The sequence below is a fragment of the Danaus plexippus genome, chromosome 11 (genome assembly GCF_018135715.1).
Source record: "Danaus plexippus chromosome 11, MEX_DaPlex, whole genome shotgun sequence".
Lineage (NCBI taxonomy): Eukaryota > Metazoa > Arthropoda > Insecta > Lepidoptera > Nymphalidae > Danaus > Danaus plexippus.
In genome coordinates this window covers 6984273-7005500 of record NC_083544.1, presented here as the reverse complement: position 1 = coordinate 7005500, position 21228 = coordinate 6984273, and the positions used below count along the sequence as shown (strand labels likewise).

The 21228-nt window shown below is 32.2% G+C and overlaps 4 protein-coding genes across 4 annotated transcripts; 2 read left to right on the top strand and 2 right to left on the bottom strand.

Moving 5' to 3' along the window:
- Nucleotides 1-1154: 1154 nt before the first annotated feature.
- On the bottom strand, nt 1155-8287 carry LOC133319032 (cuticle protein-like). Its single transcript, XM_061521917.1, has 6 exons — nt 8245-8287; nt 7878-8165; nt 7517-7803; nt 2015-2078; nt 1621-1935; nt 1155-1546 (listed from the first exon to the last, which is right to left on the bottom strand). Exons 1-6 carry the CDS (start codon nt 8254-8256, stop codon nt 1259-1261), a joined length of 1254 nt encoding a protein of 417 aa, XP_061377901.1. The 5' UTR covers nt 8257-8287; the 3' UTR covers nt 1155-1258.
- Nucleotides 8288-10211: 1924 nt separating this feature from the next.
- Nucleotides 10212-11100, bottom strand: LOC116765508 (cuticle protein 8-like). Its single transcript, XM_061522058.1, has 3 exons — nt 11046-11100; nt 10652-10966; nt 10212-10577 (listed from the first exon to the last, which is right to left on the bottom strand). Exons 1-3 carry the CDS (start codon nt 11055-11057, stop codon nt 10290-10292), a joined length of 615 nt encoding a protein of 204 aa, XP_061378042.1. The 5' UTR covers nt 11058-11100; the 3' UTR covers nt 10212-10289.
- Nucleotides 11101-17232: 6132 nt separating this feature from the next.
- On the top strand, nt 17233-18093 carry LOC133319047 (cuticle protein 8-like). The gene is made up of 3 exons (XM_061522014.1): nt 17233-17287; nt 17366-17653; nt 17728-18093. Exons 1-3 carry the CDS (start codon nt 17276-17278, stop codon nt 18013-18015), a joined length of 588 nt encoding a protein of 195 aa, XP_061377998.1. The 5' UTR covers nt 17233-17275; the 3' UTR covers nt 18016-18093.
- Nucleotides 18094-19938: 1845 nt separating this feature from the next.
- LOC116765511 (cuticle protein 8-like) lies at nt 19939-20918 on the top strand. The gene is made up of 3 exons (XM_061522013.1): nt 19939-20053; nt 20132-20446; nt 20521-20918. The coding sequence occupies exons 1-3, from the start codon at nt 20042-20044 to the stop codon at nt 20806-20808; spliced, it is 615 nt and encodes a 204-aa protein (XP_061377997.1). The 5' UTR covers nt 19939-20041; the 3' UTR covers nt 20809-20918.
- The last annotated feature ends 310 nt before the right edge of the window (nt 20919-21228 follow it).

Below are 21228 nucleotides of genomic sequence, written 5' to 3'. Positions count from 1 at the left end.
ATATTTGTAGAACAATTTTCACATTGAAAATGAGAAATGATTTAAACAGCAAAAAGCATGGAGTAATATTAAAGGTACATGCCTCATTTAAAATGTTAATATCTCTACAATTTCCCGACAGCAGTTACTGTACGAAATTAAGGTTGGTTATATTTTTATTATTTTGTTTAACCAACATCTGTGTTAAGTAACTAGTGAAGGAAAACAATCTTTCATTAAGAAATTTAATTGTCTTTTACTGAATATAAACAATGTTGAAAACATTTAGTAACTTTATCTTCAAGGACGATTGTCTGTATTTAAAGGAAGATAATGTCTTACGCTTTTTTACTCAATAAAGAAGTCACTTAAATTTGATTAATAATTAGTAAATTAATGCATATTTTCACTGTAAATTTTATCACCTTGTAGAAGAATGTGTATGTTAAATTTTATAAGATTAGAATAGAAATTTTATTAATAGGAAAATAACTTATATTAAAAATATTAACTTTTGATGTTGAAACAAATTTTGCCTGTACTATTTTTTGCAACAGTATTATATATCACAATTATGTGACCTAATATGTAGGTAGGACCTATATAGTGTCCTATCTGTGAGTTCAAAACATCACATTTATTTTTGAAAGTATATATATAGGAAATTATTATTTATTATGTGTTAGAGGTAAAAAAATTAACATGATAAATATGCACTACAACCTGTATTATTTTATGCTTCATATTTTCTTGTACTTTAGTTTTTCGTTGAAAAAATATAAAAATAACGAATTATGTTTTAAAAAACTCTAATGTGATGATTCTAACAAGCCAGGTGACTCTACCGCTCGTTTGCTTCCAGTGTGCGTAAATTCTACAATTCATATTACTACACCTTTCACTATCAGCAGGTGGTCTGTACTTCTCAGGATTTCGAAATTGTTATGGGTATAGCATAGTATGTTCTTCAAGTGAGTTGTTAAGGTACTTGAAAGGTCAGCGACGCGAAAGTGATATGGTATTGTAGGCATCTACAGATTACGGTGCTGATGCCTCTTTGGCCAACATGGTAAGGTAATATTAAATGAGAATCTTCGGCATAAGGCCATTTTTCATTCATTCTTATAATAATAATAGGTTCTTGTATTTTGTAAATCAATTAAATATAAACTGTTTACTTCATTAATATTTATTGCTATTATCCATAAATAATTAATTATACACACAGTAAATACGTATATACGTATTTTAGTAATATTAATATTACTAATATATGTATTTAGTGATGGAAGTAGTGGGGTACAGGGGCAGCGTAGACGGGAGCCTTGAGTACAAGTGGGGCAGCCTTGATGAGGGCGGGCGCGGCTGTGGGAGCGGAGTTGTGTACTACTGCGTTGAAACCGTTCTTGTCGTCAGAGCTGTATTCCACAGACCTGATGGAGCCGTCAGCTTCATGGAATGAGTAGGATCCCTTTACAACATCACCGTCGCGGGACTCCTGCTGTTGTTTGTTGTCTCCGCTGTGTCCGTCAGCAACGGAGTAAGAGTACTCGTATTTGGGGTAGGCCTGAAAATTATTTCTTTTATAATATTTTTCATTTCGACATTATTATAGCAATGTAAATATTATAATAAACTTACAATTTCTTCGGGTTGAGCTACAAGTTTAGCGACGGGGGCAGCATGGTAGGAGACTGGGGCAGGGGCAGAGTGGTAGGCGACTGGGGCAGGGGCAGCGTGGTAGACGACGGGGGCAGGGGCAGCGTGGTAGGCGACTGGAGCAGGGGCAGCGTGGTAGGCAACTGGAGCTGCAACGGCTAATTTGGCGAAATGTGCTTGAGGCTGGTCATGACGTAAGATGCTCTGAGAAGAGACGGCGGAGGCTGGGGAGTAGTGTACGGCTGCTGGCAGTAGACCAGCTGACGACACCGCCACAACAGCGCAAAGAGCTACCAACTATAAGAAAAAAGTAATATTATAGACTGTTCTAAAAATAAAAGTGGTCAATTTAAATACACTTATTTAACTAACTTACACGAGAGAACATTTTTAATATTGTTGTATTAGCAACAGAGTACTGAATGATGTAGTTTCTTTTGCTTTAAACTTTTATAGTATCTATATCACTGCCTGCGGCTACCAATACTTGTTTAATAAACGACCTTGTAGTTGTGAACAATTTGTCAATTCCTTAAGTCATAGTAGGTCAAAAAATTCAAAAGACTTTCATGTTATTATCTGCCGGGAAGATTTTTGCGATTATCGTAGAGACTAAAATTATTTTAAATGAAGCTTATTCGTTGTAATTTTAAACATAACAATCTACATTATTTCATTGCAATGAAAAAACTGCAATTTGCAAATTGTAATAAAACTCATACATTATTCATATTTAAGTAATATTGCTATTAAAAAATGACTGTTTTATTAAAATTATAGGTCAAATGTAATTTTCAAGAGTCCTATAATTTGATATAATTAAATTAAAAATTATATTTGAATAACGAGCTGAAAGTGTCTTACAGTTAACAATACAAAGTAAAATATATTATAATGCTGAACAAAAATGCTTTTTCGTCCTATTTCCTTTCATAGAAAACGAGTTTAATAGTCTTATTTGAAATATAAAAATGTGGTACATTTTAGTAAAAAGACTGTAAAGCTCTTGTTTTAAAAGTTAATACCCACCTACATATTTTAAGACGTGTAACTAAATAACTAATAACCGAAACGTTTTCATTTTTTTTTAACATGAATTTAAAAAATATAACTTTATTTTTTTGAAAAATAAACGAATTAAACCATACACGTTATAGTCGCAGACAATTCGGATTCCAGGTGATACTACAGCATCGGGTCAAGTTAAACATTTTTAACGTGTGTATGACTCTCTCCACTTTTATAAGGAATTGATAATCCCAAAAGATTAGTCCAAGATTACAAATGCTTTAGGATACAAACGCTTTCAGGTAATTTCATTATAATAAAATCATCTACTTGTTGTGACTTTATACTCACACATTGACCACAACAGACTCTTCCAAGATAGAAACACAGAGTTTTCGGAAATTAAAACGAAGTCCGAATTAAATAGTTAATCCATCAACCTGAGATTCTAAAAGATTTTTTTATTAATGTATTAATGATTTCTTTTTATAATTAATTCATTAAAATACTATAAGACACAATATAGTCTTGTACTCACTGCAAGGTCATCGCAAACAAAAGGAGACTTATAATTAAGAAAGTCACTATAAGTTGCTATATAAATTGAACTCAGATTTGCTAAAATTTACAAATGCTTAGAACACAAGTTTTAACTTTTACCGTTTATTACCAAAAGAATAAGAAAAACCAAAATTTCAACTTAAGGTAAAGCAATAATGCGGTTTTAAAATAATGGTTTTTTAAATTTCACATTGGATTTCTAATACGTACACTTTACTATATTTTTACGTTACGTGGACTTTTAATAATAGAGTTCATTATAAAGGAAACATTATTTTATATTGTATCCCTTTTATCATCAACTTCTTTATATCATAAATGCGACACTCGATAATAAAGTTAATGTCTAAAAAGTTATACTACTTGTTTCTAATTAATTTAATAGCATATATAAACAATATTAACGTACTAAGGCTTTGAATCCTCTACTTATATATGTGTCCAACTAAACATTTTATGATGTTCGTAATAACCGTACAACGTTTATATTTATTCTACATTGACCTATAAAAATGTGTTTTCTTTAAAACCCAACATAAGACAGTTTAAAAAAATGCTTATGTATTAATTCTTGATACAAGCTTAATGTTTTTAAGTCAACAAGGTGTTAAATATATGCTTATTTAAGTTCTGCTCCACTAGCATAAAATCACTTTTAAGGGACATCTCGAAGGACTATATTCAATATTATTGCTTTAAAAAAATATATTACCTATCTTCATTTAAGGTCTAGAGTAGGCGTTATGCCTGTTTATAGCTCAAATCACTAAAGCCACTAGGAAGCTACAATTTAGCTACAGTACGAAGAAAAATTTTCACTAGATATAAAATAATGAGATTAAAAATACAGATTCTGGAGAAGCAATAGCTCGAAGTATTAATAAAACCTGAATGTTTCATATTCCTCGATTAAAAATGCAATCAAAATGAACATTCTGTTGACAATAAAAAAATTCTCGTGTACGAAATACGCAGAGGTCTGTCGATAAAGCATGTTAATAGCTACTGCAAATTGCTTTTTAAGTAGAAGAAACAGACAGATATATTCGGAGACAAATATTTTCAGGCGAAAGCTTTGTCTTTTATCAATAAAACTCTATTATAATGTGCCCCCACCTGTTAGATACTCATTAGTACCTAATAGGTGGGTGCACATTCAAATTATTTCAGATTTATATAAATACTAACATAGGAGTTTATGTTGTCACATAATTAAAATGAATTTAATATCCGATGTTCCTTTTATAAAAAATAATCTAATGACGGAAAACTCTGTAATGTTTAGAATATTGCATTTCATACATTAATTGTATATAAAAAAAAGTGCCCATGATTTCGTCCGATTATGTTGTTCGCAGTGGTTAAGATAATATATTGTTCTCTATTTCGAGTGTCGATATACCTATGCTTATATCAAGGATCCTTTTTTAATTATTTTTTTTATTTTTCCTGATTCGGTTCTCAAGGAGGTGCGTTATAGTAAAAAAAAGTTTTACATAAACATGCAAACAAACAGACACACAAAGCGTCGTACGCTACTTTAATGAACACCACATATATTATACGAGATAATAACTTTTAGCAGCCGCCTCATACATCAACTCTTGGCACTGGCAAGTTGATACCTTCCGGCATCCTGGCTCCTCTCCAACAAACGTACCATTAACCAGTAAGTACTTAACTTTCGATTCAAACTTTTGATTGACTCTGAACTTGTTGTGTGCAATAATGACTAAATCAAACGTGGAAAAATATTTTTATTTATCCTTGAAGTGTTCATACTATATGTGAATTATTTATGGGTTGGTAAAGAGATATCAATAATATAATATTTATTTTTAACTCTTACAATCTATAAACATTTAAAACACAGCATATTCATGATCAGTGTCGGTTCAATGAAAGGATAAAGTGACAGTGCATCAAGGGGTGGTTTTCTAGATAGATGTATTTAGATGCTGGAAAAGGTGTGTAACTCGTTTAGAAAATATCTATATCATTTAGTACATAAATTTCAACAAATGCTATAAACATTTGTTTATGTTGATAAATATTAATTGGACTTTCATAATATCATATAAATTCCTATGTACTAATCAAAAATACACTCTTTTTTTTATTTAGGAGGAAAAACTTAAAAGTAATTGTAAATATAATGATTAGTAGTATATCGATATCGATTGACGTATCGATGTTAATCATTGTTGTCAAATATATTACACATATTTCTTGTATAAGAATTAAATTACGAGAATATATAGAGAATTTTTTAATTAAAATATAGAGCGGTATAAGAATATTATACATATATATATATATATATATATATATATATATATATATATAATATTATATAACTGTTTTTAACTGTTAAAACTGTTGTTTTAACTGTTTTAAAAACAGTTACACACTGTATATCTCGTCAGATAATTTAACTTTTAGGTGTGTTTTTGAATGCTATAATAGCTCCTGCTAATGTTTTACTAACAAAATAATGAAGAAAATATAATTTTAATTTTACCAAAGAGCAATATGATTTAGCGTTTTTATAGAAATATTAAAACTATGAATATAAGTGATTTAAACAACAAAAAGATTGAAGGAATATTTCTTAGTAGCATGAGCGGTAACGAATTAAAGTTTCCATTGTTCTTTGTGCTTATTATAGTCTACTTCACAGAAACCAATTGTTTCATAGCAAGCACTTCATTTGTTTATTTCATAATCATTTATGGATTTTTGCGAATCCGCTTTACAAACATAATTTTTGTATAAAATAACTGCCATAATTGACTAGAAATTTTAGCAATTTCAGAAATAGTCAGTGTAAAACTTGTGCGCATTTCTTATTTTTTTTAATAAAATTTGACGAAAAAAATAATTGTAAACGATATAGATTACACAATGATTTGATATTATACTTAATAATATTTTAGGATAAAAATGACTTAACACTTAAAAATTACTTAATATTATACCTGAAGTTCTCTTAATTTATTTATTAATAAGGCAAAAAGATAAATACTCTATGTACTTAACATTTCTGTAAACGAACAATACATTTTCTACTATTGAAACATTGAATTTATCATGTATTATAATTATAAATTTTGGATACCATCTTGAATAGCAATGTTTTAAGTATGCTTAAGTAGTTAAGCTGAAGGATAGTTCTTAAAGAAACAATAACACTTATAAAATAGGAGTTCTAAAATTAAGAACAACATTTTACGTCAAGTAACTATTACTTGTCACAATTCTTACTTCAAAGGTCATCAAATCAAAGTTAAAGAAGTAATGACGTGTCTATTGTATACGGTCACGTGTCACGTGTCAAGTGTCATCTGTCTGCCAAATAAGAGTAAATTTATATATTTTTTGTACACAATACAACAATTGAATTTTACCAATCTCACTTGATTATGGTTTCTGTATGACAGCTGTACGTATTACCAGTAAACTGGTGTTGAGGATAATTGCAAAGTCTTAACGTGAACTAAGCCCGAAAGGCATTTCATCTATCGTGCTTGAACCCAAGTTTTCTCTTTTATTGGGTGACAAGAATAGTTTAAACTTATAACTTTGTCAACATCACCCCCTTACTTAAAAGAAAAAAGCAGAAAGTACCCCGCTTATTATCGTTCTATTTGAGTTAATTTAATTAATTTCTTAATCTGTACAACTATGGAACGTCTGTTGAGCGGACCCCTCATCTCATACTCACAAAATAATGATCTTCTTTTTAAACGAAAATAAGAATTTCAACAAATCGATAAACTTGCAGTTTTTTGGAGCACACTTCACATTTATCGACACAAATATTGGAAAACTAACGTAAAATTCCACATGATGTCCTAATAGTTTTCGACAACTGCTCGTAGCCTTTTTAATAATCTTTCCAGCTAAAGCATAGCGCCTCTTTTAAGTTTTAAGAAGATTCGCTCAATTTGACTCCCAACTTTCAAATCTTGAAATGCAAGAAAACTTGGTGTCTTTTCCAAAGAATTTCAGTACTTTACTTCGTGGCAGCTTGTAGGAAAGTTTTAGTAGGCTTTAACTGTGGTAGTTGGCTGTCATTTTTACCTATTCCTATTTACCTTCACATTTTACACATAGTTCTAAACTCAAAAAGGTAATTGTAATAAGAAAGACAGTCAAATCATTCATTATTTTCCGGCACTCATTGGGATCCTCAGTTTTTTAACAAATTTTCGCATAAAATAAATGCTCTTATCTTTATTAAGATTTATATATATTTTCCATAAATAACTATATACACAGTAATAATAATATTACTAAAATATGTATTTAGTGATGGTAGTAGTGGGGTGCAGGGGCAGCGTAGACGGGAGCCTTGAGTACAAGTGGGGCAGCCTTGATGAGGGCGGGCGCGGCGGTGGGAGCGGAGTTGTGTACAACCGCGTTGAAACCGTTCTTGTCGTCAGCGCTGTATTCCACAGACCTGATGGAGCCGTCAGCTTCATGGAATGAGTAGGATCCCTTCACAACATCACCGTCGCGGGACTCCTGCTGTTGTTTGTTGTCTCCACTGTGTCCGTCAGCAACGGAGTAAGAGTACTCGTATTTGGGGTAGGCCTGAAAATTACTTATTTTATAAACTTTTTCATTTCGACATTAATATAGCAATGCAAGTTTTATAATAAACTTACGATTTCTTCGGGTTGAGCTACAAGTTTAGCGACGGGGGCAGCGTGGTAGGAGACTGGGGCAGGGGCAGCGTGGTAGGCGACTGGGGCAGGGGCAGCGTGGTAGACGACGGGGGCAGGGGCAGCGTGGTAGGCAACTGGAGCTACGACGGCTAATTTAGCGACATGTGCTTGAGGCTGGTCATGACGTACGATGCTCTGAGAAGAGACGGCGGAGGCTGGGGAGTAGTGTACGGCTGCTGGCAGGAGACCAGCTGACGACACCGCTACAACAGCGCAAAGAGCTACCAACTATAAGAAAAAAGTAATATTATAGACTGTTCTTAAAATAAAATTGGTCAATTTAAATACACTTATTTAACTAACTTACACGAGAGAACATTTTTAATATTGTTGTATTAGTAACAGAGTACTGAATGATGTATTTGCTGCTGTGCTATAGTTTTATAGTAATTGTAAAATTGCCTGCGGCGAAGGCGGCAGCTTGTTTAGTGAACGACCTTGTCGGTGTGCAAATTTATTTATTCGTTACTGTTACTCGGTTATCCTTGCAAAAATACTTTCTTTATATTAACTGCAAAAAAGTTTTTGTTCATTCAGTGATTCTTATAATTGAAAAGAATCTAAGTTATGAATGAGTCTTTGGACGAAATATATCTAAAATGCAGTGATGTATTTATAAAAAATATGGTATATCATCTTCATTATGTTCAATGTCTGTAATTTATTGTTTGTCATAAAGGTTCTAACAGAATAAAAATATGGAACTTATCATACCTCTAAATTATTTTCTTTTTAAAAAAAAATCCATTACGAGGAACTTGTTAGAAACTCACATTGAAAATATTTTTCAAACTAAATATGCGAAGTAATAAGACTCTATTCTCGACGTAATCGTTAGTTATTACATATTTCACCTAGTAATTAAGTAGTTCACTTGTTTTCTTTTTTTTATGCTTAAGGTGGCAAACGAGCAGAAGGACAACTTGATGGAGATAGTTACCGTTGCTCATGAACTTCCGTTATAGTTTTGCGGATGCGTTGTCATCCTAAATTAAGGAATAGGGACAGGAAGGAGTGAGAAAAGGGAAATGGTGGAAACAGGGAAAGTGCAACAGACGTTCTTACCATTAAAGGCCGATCTTCTGTGAAAAGGTTGTACTTCCTCGGTCGAATCAGCGCATGTTCGAGCTGCAGTAATTTGACCACAGCTAGGCTCTTCCACCTCTTTTTATTTGTCAACGTTATTTTTTTTTTCGATAGGATTAGAAATAAATGCTCGGAATAACCACATTATCAGTACGAGTTTATAATTTACGTTGTATTAATTACGTAAGTTGTTGATGACTCTTTTGGATTTTATAATGTATAGTAAATTAAAACCTTTATTCTCATATAAGCGAGAGTCATTTTCTACTAAAAGATCTGATTTAAAAAATTTAAACCTTTATTCTCATATAAACGAGAATTATTTTCTACTAATAGATCTGATCTTCTAATAGATGATGATAATGATATGATCCATAAATGACTAATAATTAAGAAGACGTTATATTTTAATATCTATGTTTGTCATATAATAAAACTATTACACAAAGAAACATTAATTATGATATGTTCGTTGTGTACCTTTTAAATGTTCTCAATAAATAATATTATTGCTATATTATGCGAATGTGTTTAAAATTCAAAATAATAAAGGTAAATTCAGGCCACAGTCCAATTGTAAGTGGGAGAATTCTGCATCAGCATATTTATAGAACTATAACATTGAAAATGAAAAATTATTAAAGCATTGGGAGCTTCGAGTAATATTAAAGTTACATGTAATTTTAAAAATCATATAATATTTTACACATATAATTAAAGTAAGAGATTTATATAATTTTACTATAATTTAACTGTCAAACTCTCTGTTAATAAGCAAATAAAAAAAAAACAAATATTTTGTATTAAATATTTCAGAACTTTTTGTTTTTTGGAATAAACATATTTTGATAGCATTATCTTCGGATAATTACGAGTGTTGAGTCCAGAAAACCATAGACCATAAATTATTTTTATAACTCCTAAATTAGTTTTAAAAAAGGAATGTGTATTTAGTTAAATATTTTTTGAAACAGGTAAATTTATAAAGAAAAACTTTTAACGAGACAATACTAATAAGGTGAAATCAACGATTTTCTTCCAGTGAGCTCGTTATTTTCAGTTGAAAGCGTGAGTTCAAAATTTTAAAATATATATAAAAAGAGATTCTTCGGTATAAAGTAAACCATTTTTCATTCATTCTTATACAATAGTCTCATGTTTTGTTGGCGATCATATAAATATAAACTGTTTAGTTCATTAACATTTATTGCTATTTTCCATAAATAACTATATACACTGTAATATTAATATTACTAAAGTATGTATTTAGTGATGGTAGTAGTGGGGTGCAGGGGCAGCGTAGACGGGAGCCTTGAGTACAAGTGGGGCAGCCTTGATGAGGGCGGGCGCGGCGGTGGGAGCGGAGTTGTGTACTACTGCGTTGAAACCGTTCTTGTCGTCAGCGCTGTATTCCACAGACCTGATGGAGCCGTCAGCTTCATGGAATGAGTAGGATCCCTTCACAACATCACCGTCGCGGGATTCCTGCTGTTGTTTGTTGTCTCCGCTGTGTCCGTCAGCAACGGAGTAAGAGTACTCGTATTTGGGGTAGGCCTGACAATTATTTCTTTTATTAATTTTTTCATTTCGACATTATTATAGCAATCTAAGTTTTGTAGTATACTTACAACTTCTTCGGGTTGAGCAACAAGTTTGGCGACGGGAGCAGCGTGGTAGGCGACTGGGGCAGGGGCAGCGTGGTAGGCGACTGGGGCAGGGGCAGCGTGGTAGACGACGGGGGCAGGGGCAGCGTGGTAGGCGACTGGAGCAGGGGCAGCGTGGTAGGCAACTGGAGCTGCGACGGCTAATTTAGCGACATGTGCTTGAGGCTGGTCATGACGTACGATGCTCTGAGAAGAGACGGCGGAGGCTGGGGAGTAGTGTACGGCTGCTGGCAGGAGACCAGCTGACGACACCGCTACAACAGCGCAAAGAGCTACCAACTATAAGAAAAAAGTAATATTATAGACTGTTCTTAAAATAAAATTGGTCAATTTAAATACACTTATTTAACTAACTTACACGAGAGAACATTTTTAATATTGTTGTATTAGCAACAGAGTAGTGAATGATGTATCTGCTGCTGAGCAATAGTTTTATAGTAATTGTAACATTGCCTGCGGCGAAGGCGGCAGCTTGTTTAGTGAACGACCTTGCCTGAAGGCAGAATTTGACAAATCTCGCCTACATTCTCAGTTCACTGGGTCACTATTACGAAAGACGAATGTGTTATAATAACGTTTGCAATTCAAGACCTCTTTGTATTATTGTCTTTAAATAAAATTCGGTCTCTCACAGGATATCGATTATTTGTAATAGTTTTAAAAGCTTGGAAAATGTGAGTAAAGTATAAATTATAGATTTTATCTTTTTGTCTCAAAGTTAAGGTTCCATGAATTATATATGTAGATTTATTTAAATTGTTATAATAATCAGTATTACTTTACTTTATTAATAATATAAATAATTTAATTTGTCTTTAGAAATGTAACAATATAGTACAATCATCACCGAGACTAGACCTCATTCAACTAATTTCAAAAAGATTTCTCTAGTAACAATTGGTATTAAAAATACATCTCTTTCATTACTGTTGTATTATCGTCCAGAATAGCTTCAAATGCAAAATATACAGTGTATATAACACATGTATTGCTAACTTCATATCTCCAGCCAGCGCCTTGAAATAACCAAGAAAGTAACCAGCATTTGCATGTTATTTGGTTTGTTACAAGTATATTCTGAGGCAAAATATATTGCATGGATTATTAAACCAAAATATTAAATCTATAATAAAACATTTTGTTTGTCTTCTTAAACTTCAAAATTAATAGTTTGGGAGGCTCTTATAAAAGTATATAACATTTTTATATTAAAGTAATTGTTATTAATAACTAATAGCAAAAGTGAAAGTAAAAAGTTGTGTATAATAAAAAAACTACAAATAAAACAAGCTGCATGGAAGCCATAATAGTTAAATACCAAAATAGTTAAATTAATATAAGTAGAAGAAGGAGACATCGTTAGAAAAAGGAATCAAATCTATTGACTCAGTAAAATGTTGTCTGTGAATCCCGATTTTATATAACATTTTTCGATCTTTTTCAACTTTATATAAAGATTTTGTAATTTTTTAAATAATAGATTTATATAGATTTCTTTTATTTATTTTTTTAAATTATATAAGTAGAACGTCTCAATAATTGATAGTATAATTTTAAACTTTAAAATTGTACTTTATTTAAATTTTAATGCTATATAAACAATATTTCTGTTTAATATGTTAACCACACGATATGACAGGATAAAACATTTTATATTTCTATACAATCAGAAAGAAGTTTTTCGTTTCTTAAAATAACTATCATCTGCTCTTCTTGAATCTAAATTTATATTAGACGACAAGAAGGTTCAACAAACAAAATTTACATTTATTTACATTGGCCAAAGTTGCAGTTTTAGAGGAAATTCCACAAATTGTGTTGCTACTGGGACTTTGTCCACGCTGGTTTGCATCTACGTGATAGGAACGGTTAGTAGTCTTCTGTTGTAAAGCTTGCTTTATTATACTTGAAATAAATGACTCAAGAAGATGTATATAGATGTAGTACACATTTTTTACAAAGTTCAATTTAAATTTCTAGTACGGAACATCAATTTGTGTGTGCATACTTAAGTAACATATTACTAATAGTTGTTTGGTACTTTACAATTTTTAATATGAACAAAATTAAAAAGTTCCACGAGACTTTTAGGTGACTTTACATTTTCGAGTCTGATCTTTGTATTTTTGGTAATTATTTTGTCCGGGTTTTAATTTTTCAGTATTAGAAAAACAGCTTTTGGTGTTATACATTATTGTTTATATAAAAGACAATCTTGCCTTTTTATATGAAATCGAAGTTCCTGTGGTTCCTCGTTTTGCTTATTTACTCGCTGTAAAACTCATTTCGCTTGTTAAATAGAAGGTAGGCATCCGCGGTAACAAAACCTGGCGTAGGTCCAAATGACCCAAGTCTAATGGATGGACGCCAAGTATGTATCAGATTCACGCCTAGTCCAATTTCCTTTAAGTTTTCATGATTTACTTATTTGGCATACAATCAAGTCCGATAGAAATGAATTTTTGTAAAAAAGCGGATCTTAAATTTTAACATTAAAATAATGATGTAAATGAGACATGGAATATTTTTCTCTTAAATACAAGTTAAAATTTATATATGAAATACAATATAAAATAAAAAATATATATATTATTATTTAAAACGTTCTGTCTTTTAACAGTTAATACGAAAAAGAAAATCCTTGGAAATTAACTGTTCTAAAATGTTCTCATGTATATTGTCACTTCATTATATTAGTCATTGAGATGCGTCATGGCCGGAGTAATAGTCAACTACGATACCTACTAAAGGAACCAAATAGAAGGTAACAAACATATTGATTTCACTGTAATAGTTCCTATCACTTCTGTCCCAATTAAAGGCCTTTTGTGTCATTTTATCACCAGCTTCAGTGAAATCACATATTTGTCGCTTTGTACATATATTAGTTTTTGTTATGTTCGTCTTCAATATTTTTAAATTGCGATTCCTAATTATTAATATTTTCTTACAGAGATCATGTCTTTGGTTATGAATCAGATTGAGTTGGCTTTCAAAAAAAATGAAGGATTAAAAAAAATTCTTTTGGTAAAAAAATAATAATGTGATAGTCACTTTTATCTCGTCTGCCCGTGATCACGGTTGCTGCAAAGGAACCGAAACTTCGGGATAATGTATTCATAAAATAATAAAAAACACTTAGTAATATCCGAAAACGTTAGTTTCATTTAAATGAATACACGCGAAAATAAAATTTTTTACAGTTTAAAATAGGTATTATGGAAGAGAGTTTTGAATTGGGAAAAGATAGATACTGGGAGACAAGAGATTAAGAAAAAAATGAAACAATATCTTGTCATTTATCAATAATATTTTTTGTGCATAATATTAAAAAAAAATCATCAATTAAAGAAGTATGGGAAGATTTTAAGAAAATTTTTTTACAGGTTAATTAAAAAAGGATGTGACACGGAGAAGCTTTAAGTTAAAGTTACACGGAGAAGTTAGTTTTCTACATACATAATTATAATTACTATACATTATTAAGGAAATGATATCGCTTAACGAAATTACAACAATTCATTTGTTTATAAAGTTTTGTGATCTAGATTATATAGTAAACATACAACTAAGTTATATAAATATTTACAAACATTGACACTCCACAAGCATAGTAATATTGTTTAGTTTAAGAAGACTGGGCTTAAAACCTATTTAGTTCCAATCATAAATAATGTTTTAATGTACCATTTATTAAAGGGAAATAATTATACACACGTATGAAAATTCGATATTCCCATACATCTCACTAATGAGAAATAATTATAGTTATTATAGTAGGTATTGCATAGTTAGAATAAAATTGTAGGGAGTTTAGAATTACATATATTAAAATTGCTTATATATATAGTTTTGTAACATTTCACAATTTTATTAAACTTCTTTCTCGTTATATAGCAGGCACATCAGAATAGTAGCTTACTATAAATAATGATAACAAAAAATATTTTTTCAAGCCAATTAGTAAGTATACCAATTATATTATTTCCTACTAACATATTTCTATGACAAAGCGTTACGATTTCAAATATCTTTACAGCTATCTGATGCGTTACATACATCTTGCGTATAGTATATTTGCGTCTGCAGCCCGCTCCACCCTCGCTCACCTCGCTGCTCTAACCACCGCGCTTCTGTACAAACGGGCATGGGCTCATTTACGTTTTTTGCCAACAGATTTTATTGTCCTAATTTTAAGATGTATATGAATGTTTCTTTTGAAAATCTATTTTAAACTCCAATATTCCTTTGATGTTGTCTTTGGACTGTCTTTAATCTCTAATTCGTTGTTTTTTTTAAGTATTTTTTTGGTATTATATAAATGTATTGCTCTGTGTATTTGGATTGAAACAAAATTACCATAAGCTCTTCTATTTTCATCGATCCTATATTTTCTTAAACCCGTGACAACTATATTTTAAGTACTTTTTTATATATGTATTTCTGATCATGCCAAAATAATATTAATTTAATTTCTTTTTTAAATGTTTCCTGTGTTCTCGTAGCCCATGGACGGCTAATATGCTGATTGTGTATGTGGCTGTAGCTGTCAACTTATCTAACATAGAGTTTATTAAATGAAATTGAAAAAAAACCTAAATTTGGAATTTATAGTATATATACCGACAAATTAATGCTACGTAAAACTAATATTTTTTTATGTGCATTACGTTTTTTATTATTTCAAATGACGTACTCCCAACGTTTCGGTTACTCTGCAACAACCGTGACAACGGGAAGACGGTATGAAAATCTAGTTTAAAGTAATAAAAAACGCGATAGCACATCCGAAATTATTAGATTAATTTATATGAATACACGTGAGTCTTAGATATAATAATATAACATAATTGTTGTTTGATATTAACCAAATGAGACAACAAAATCATTAAACAGTAAAATGGACAAAAATTTAGAATTACGGATGGCGAATTTATTGCTTATCTACGTATATCTAATTATGACACTATCACAAATAAAAATGAATCATTTATATTAAGAAAAACATCGACGTCTTTATCAAATTCTATATTCACTTAAAGATATTACCAAATATATTATTTGTTTAAACGGTTGATGAAACCTAACCCAAGGTAAAATATAGGAGCTACTATGCTATTAGATTATTATTTAAGAAAAAAATATTAAATCAAAATAAAGTTGAATCTTGGTTTATTCCTGTAAATACAAAACATCAATTTTTTTTACAGAGGGACGAAACCTCTCACCATTCCATGGATTCATCGTGCGGATGCCGGGTCCACCGCGTTGCAGAGAGAGGAGCTTCAACAGTACCTGGGACTTGCAACCCAGGTGTAGGTTTAAGGAGCCTCTATCTAATGCGTGTTAAACGCTCACCTCCACCGTCCAAGCTCCTCTCTCTACCTAACCAAATTTGAAAAGAACCTACTAGGGTTGCCTTCGAAGTACGTTCCAAGAATGAATTAATATTAGTTCTGGACAGGCCCAGGTCTTTTAGTAGGTTGTAGAGAGATTTTGCCGTTATACCTTTCGCTCCCACTTCTACCGCGTACGAATCCACGTCGAACCTATTTCGTGTGAGTTCGTTTGTGAGCTCGTAATATTAATTGACCTTGATGGTATGGTCTTGGGGGATGTTGGTTTCCCAAGGAACCGTAAGCTCTATTATCGCAACTCGCTTTAAAATTCGCGAATACATAATTATGTCTGGCCTGGAGGACGACGCACAAATATCCTCTGGGATTTTGTATTGTTTCTCATACGTACCCATCATTATAGTCCAATCCAATATAAATAGAATAAAATGATGTAAAATATATTTATATCCTAATATATTATATTATTCGTTTGCTAACGTTGTTTAACAGCATTCGGATAAGACTTTTGAATTCTATGAAGGTTGAAAATAAGTTTTCCTTATATTTGATGAAACTTTAAAACTGTCTGGAGTTTTGAGCTTTTGAAAGCTTCTGTAAAACTGTGTTCTATTTGTGTACTAACTTGTAAAATCTCGTTTAATAATTTTACTTTTTTGTTTCCTATTATCTCGCAGAAAATGATAAGTAGTTATTTTTATATGTTTTATTCATTTAATTTAACGTCACTACGATATGGAAAAATTAAAATTACAAGTAACGAAACATTTTTATTGTTGGAAATATCTAATAATTAAAAGAGGCTTGTTTTGTAAGAATAATTCATATTTGTAGTCAAATCTTAAAAGATTCATGCTATATTTTCATGAGTTATTAAAACCTACAAGTCAGAGGTTACTTTGACCTTATTATAAAATATCCTCTGGTACCCAAATTTTTCGCAAATCCACAACAAGACCGATGACCGTGGTCTGGTCCCTTAATTTATCGATGTAATATATATTTAACGTGAGATAGTAAAACTTCCGGACAGATAATATTATGTAAGTGATTATACAATTATGACCTAATCGTCACAGAGAATATATTTGACAAATTTTGCACTCCGAGAAGGTCGTTCACTAAACCAACTGCCGCCTTCGCCGCAGGCAATGTTACAATTACTATAAAACTATAGGATAGCAGCAAATACATCATTCAGTACTCTGTTCCTAATACAACAATATTAAAAATGTTCTCTCGTGTAAGTTACTTACATATGTTCATTTAAATTCACAATTATACTTTCAGAACAATCTAAAATGTAACTTTTTTCTTATAGTTGGTAGCTCTTTGCGCTGTTGTAGCGGTGTCGTCAGCTGGTCTTCTGCCAGCAGCCGTACACTACTCCCCAGCCTCCGCCGTCTCTTCTCAGAGCATCGTACGTCATGACCAGCCTCAAGCACATGTCGCTAAATTAGCCGTCGCAGCTCCAGTTGCCTACCACGCTGCCCCTGCTCCAGTCGCCTACCACGCTGTCCCTGCCCCAGTCGTCTACCACGCTGCCCCTGCCCCAGTCTCCTACCATGCTGCCCCCGTCGCTAAACTTGTAGCTCAACCCGAAGAAATTGTAAGTTTATTATAATATTTACATTGCTATAATAACGGCGAAATGAAAAAAATTATAAAAGAAGTAATTGTCAGGCCTACCCCAAATATGAGTACTCTTACTCCGTTGCTGACGGACACAGTGGAGACAACAAGCAACAGCAGGAGTCCCGCGACGGTGATGTTGTGAAGGGATCCTACTCATTCCATGAAGCTGACGGCTCCATCAGGTCTGTGGAATACAGCGCTGACGACAAGAACGGTTTCAACGCAGTAGTACACAACTCCGCTCCCACCGCCGCGCCCGCCCTCATCAAGGCTGCCCCACTTGTACTCAAGGCTCCCGTCTACGCTGCCCCTGCACCCCACTACTACCATCACTAAATACATACTTTAGTAATATTAATATTACAGTGTATATAGTTATTTATGGAAAATAGCAATAAATGTTAATGAACTAAACAGTTTATATTTATATGATCGCCAACAAAACATGAAACTATTGTATAAGAATGAATGAAAAATGATTTACTTTATACCGAAGAATCTCTTTTTATATATATTTTAAAATGTTCAACTCACGCTTCCAACGGAAAATAACGAGCTCACTGGAAGAAAATCGTTGATCCCATTTCACCTTATTAGTATGGTCTCGTTAAAAGTTTTTCTTTATAAATTTACCTGTTTCAAAAAATATTTAATTAAATACACATTCCTTTTTTAAAACTAATTTAGGAGTTATAAAAATAATTTATGGTCTATGGTTTTCTGGACTCATCACTCGTGATTATCCGAAGATAATGCTATCAAAATATGTTTATTACAAAAAACAAAAAAAGTTCTGAAATATTTGTTTTTTTTTAATTTGCTTATTAACAGAAAGTTTGACAGTTAAATTATAGTAAAATTATATAAATCTCTTACTTTAATTATATGTCTAAAATATGATATGATTTTTAAAATTACATGTAACTTTAATATTACTCGAAGCTCCCAATGCTTTAATAATTTTTAATTTTCAATGTTATAGTTCTATAAATATGCTGATGCAGAATTCTCCCTCTTACAATTGGACTGTGGCCTGAATTTACCTTTATTATTTTGAATTTTAAACACATTCGCATAATATAGCAATAATATTATTTATTGAGAACATTTTAAAAGGTACACCACGAACATATCATAATTAATGTTTCTATACGTAAGAGTTTTATTATATGACAAATATAGATATTAAAATATAACGTCTTCTCAATTATTAGTCATTTATGGATCATATCATTATCATCATCTATTAGAAGATCAGATCTATTAGTAGAAAATAATTCTCGTTTATATGAGAATAAAGGTTTAAATTTTTTAAATCAGATCTTTTAGTAGAAAATGACTCTCGCTTATATGAGAATACAGGTTTTAATTTACTATACATTATAAAATCCAAAAGAGTCATCAACAACTTACGTAATTAATACAACGTAAATTATAAACTCGTACTGATAATGTGGTTATTCCGAGCATTTATTTCTAATCCTATCGAAAAAAAAATAACGTTGACAAATAAAAAAAGGTGGAAGAGACTAGCTGTGGTCAAATTACTGCAGCTCGAACATGCGCTGATTCGACCGAAGAAGTACAACCTTTTCACAGAAGATCGGCCTTTAATGGTGAGAACGCCTGTTGCACTTTCCCTGTTTCCACCATTTCCCTTTTCCCACTCCTTCCTCTCCCTATTCCTTAATTTAGGATGACAACGCATCCGCAAAACTATACCGGAAGTTCATGAGCAACGGTAACTATCTCCATCAAGTAGTCCTTCTGCTCGTTTGCCACCTTAAGCATAAAAAAAAGAAAACAAGTGAACTACTTAATTACTGGGTGAAATATGTAATAACTAACGATTACGTCGAGAATAGAGTCTTATTACTTCGCATATTTAGTTTTAAAAATATTTTCAATGTGAGTTTCTAACAAGTTCCACATAATGGAATTTTTTTTAAAAAGAAAATAATTTAGAGGTATGAAAAGTTCCATATTTTTATTCTGTTAGAACCTTTATGACAAACAATAAATTACAGACATTGAACATAATGAAGATGATATGCCATTTTTTTTATAAATACATCACTGCATTTTAGATATATTTCGTCCAAAGACTCATTCATAACTTAGATTCTTTTCAATTATAAGAATCACTGAATGAACAAAAACTTTTTTGCAGTTAATATAAAGAAAGTATTTTTGCAAGGATAACCTAGTAACAGTAAAGAATAAATAAATTTGCACACCGACAAGTTCGTTCACTAAACAAGCTGCCGCCTTCGCCGCAGGCAATGTTACAATTACTATAAAACTATAGCACAGCAGCAAATACATCATTCAGTACCCTGTTGCTAATACAACAATATTAAAAATGTTCTCTCGTGTAAGTTACTTACATATATACATTTAAATTCACAATTATACTTTCAGAACAATCTAAAATGTAACTTTTTTCTTATAGTTGGTAGCTCTTTGCGCTGTTGTAGCGGTGTCTTCAGCTGGTCTCCTGCCAGCAGCCGTACACTACTCCCCAGCCTCCGCCGTCTCTTCTCAGAGCATCGTACGTCATGACCAGCCTCAAGCACATGTCGCTAAATTAGCCGTCGTAGCACCAGTTGCCTACCATGCTGCCCCTGCTCCAGTCGCCTACCACGCTGCCCCTGCCCCCGTTGTCTACCACGCTGCCCCTGCCCCAGTCGCCTACCACGCTGCCCCTGCCCCAGTCTCCTACCACGCTGCCCCCGTCGCTAAACTTGTAGCTCAACCCGAGGAAATTGTAAGTTTATTATAATATTTACATTGCTATAATAATGTCGAAAAGAAAAAAAATATAAAACAAGTAATTTTCAGGCCTACCCCAAATACGAGTACTCTTACTCTGTTGCTGACGGACACAGTGGGGACAACAAACAACAGCAGGAGTCCCGCGACGGTGATGTTGTGAAGGGATCCTACTCATTCCATGAAGCTGACGGTTCCATCAGGTCTGTGGAATACAGCGCTGATGACAAGAACGGTTTCAACGCGGTAGTACACAACTCCGCTCCCACCGCCGCGCCTGCCCTCATCAAGGCTGCCCCACTTGTACTCAAGGCTCCCGTCTACGCTGCCCCTGTACCCCACTACTACCATCACTAAATACATATTTTAGTAATATTAATATAACTGTGCATACATATATACTGTGTATATATAAATAACTATATAGTTTTTTATGGAAAATAGTACCTAATAAATCTGTTACTAAAGTTATTGTTTCTATTTTATTAGGCGTAAACAAATCTCAAGAAGTGTTTTTCCACATTTTATTTCAAGCTACCTTTTCTTTCCGTATTTGTGATTTTTATGAACTGCATTATTTTTTATTTAACATACTTAGAGTTGAACCCGTGATTTCATAAGTATCATATATTATTATTTTTTGTATGTGTTAGGGAACCGTGTTATTATTATATAAAACAAAGATACCATTGTTTTTGGAAATGGAAGATATACCGTATGATTAGTGTATATGTACTTTATTGTGAGTACCATATTATTCCAAACTTTTTATATAAA

Coding starts and splice junctions, on each gene's coding strand:
- LOC116765511 (XM_061522013.1), top strand. Junction 20,447..20,520: donor TAGCTCAACCCGAGGAAATT/GTAAGTTTATTA, acceptor AGTAATTTTCAG/GCCTACCCCAAATACGAGTA.
- LOC116765508 (XM_061522058.1), bottom strand. Junction 10,578..10,651: donor TTGCTCAACCCGAAGAAGTT/GTAAGTATACTA, acceptor AATAATTGTCAG/GCCTACCCCAAATACGAGTA.
- LOC133319032 (XM_061521917.1), bottom strand. Junction 7,804..7,877: donor TAGCTCAACCCGAAGAAATC/GTAAGTTTATTA, acceptor AGTAATTTTCAG/GCCTACCCCAAATACGAGTA. Junction 2,079..7,516: donor CCCCACTACTACCATCACTA/AATACATATTTT, acceptor AAAAGTTTAAAG/CAAAAGAAACTACATCATTC.
- LOC133319047 (XM_061522014.1), top strand. Junction 17,654..17,727: donor TAGCTCAACCCGAAGAAATT/GTAAGTTTATTA, acceptor AGTAATTGTCAG/GCCTACCCCAAATATGAGTA.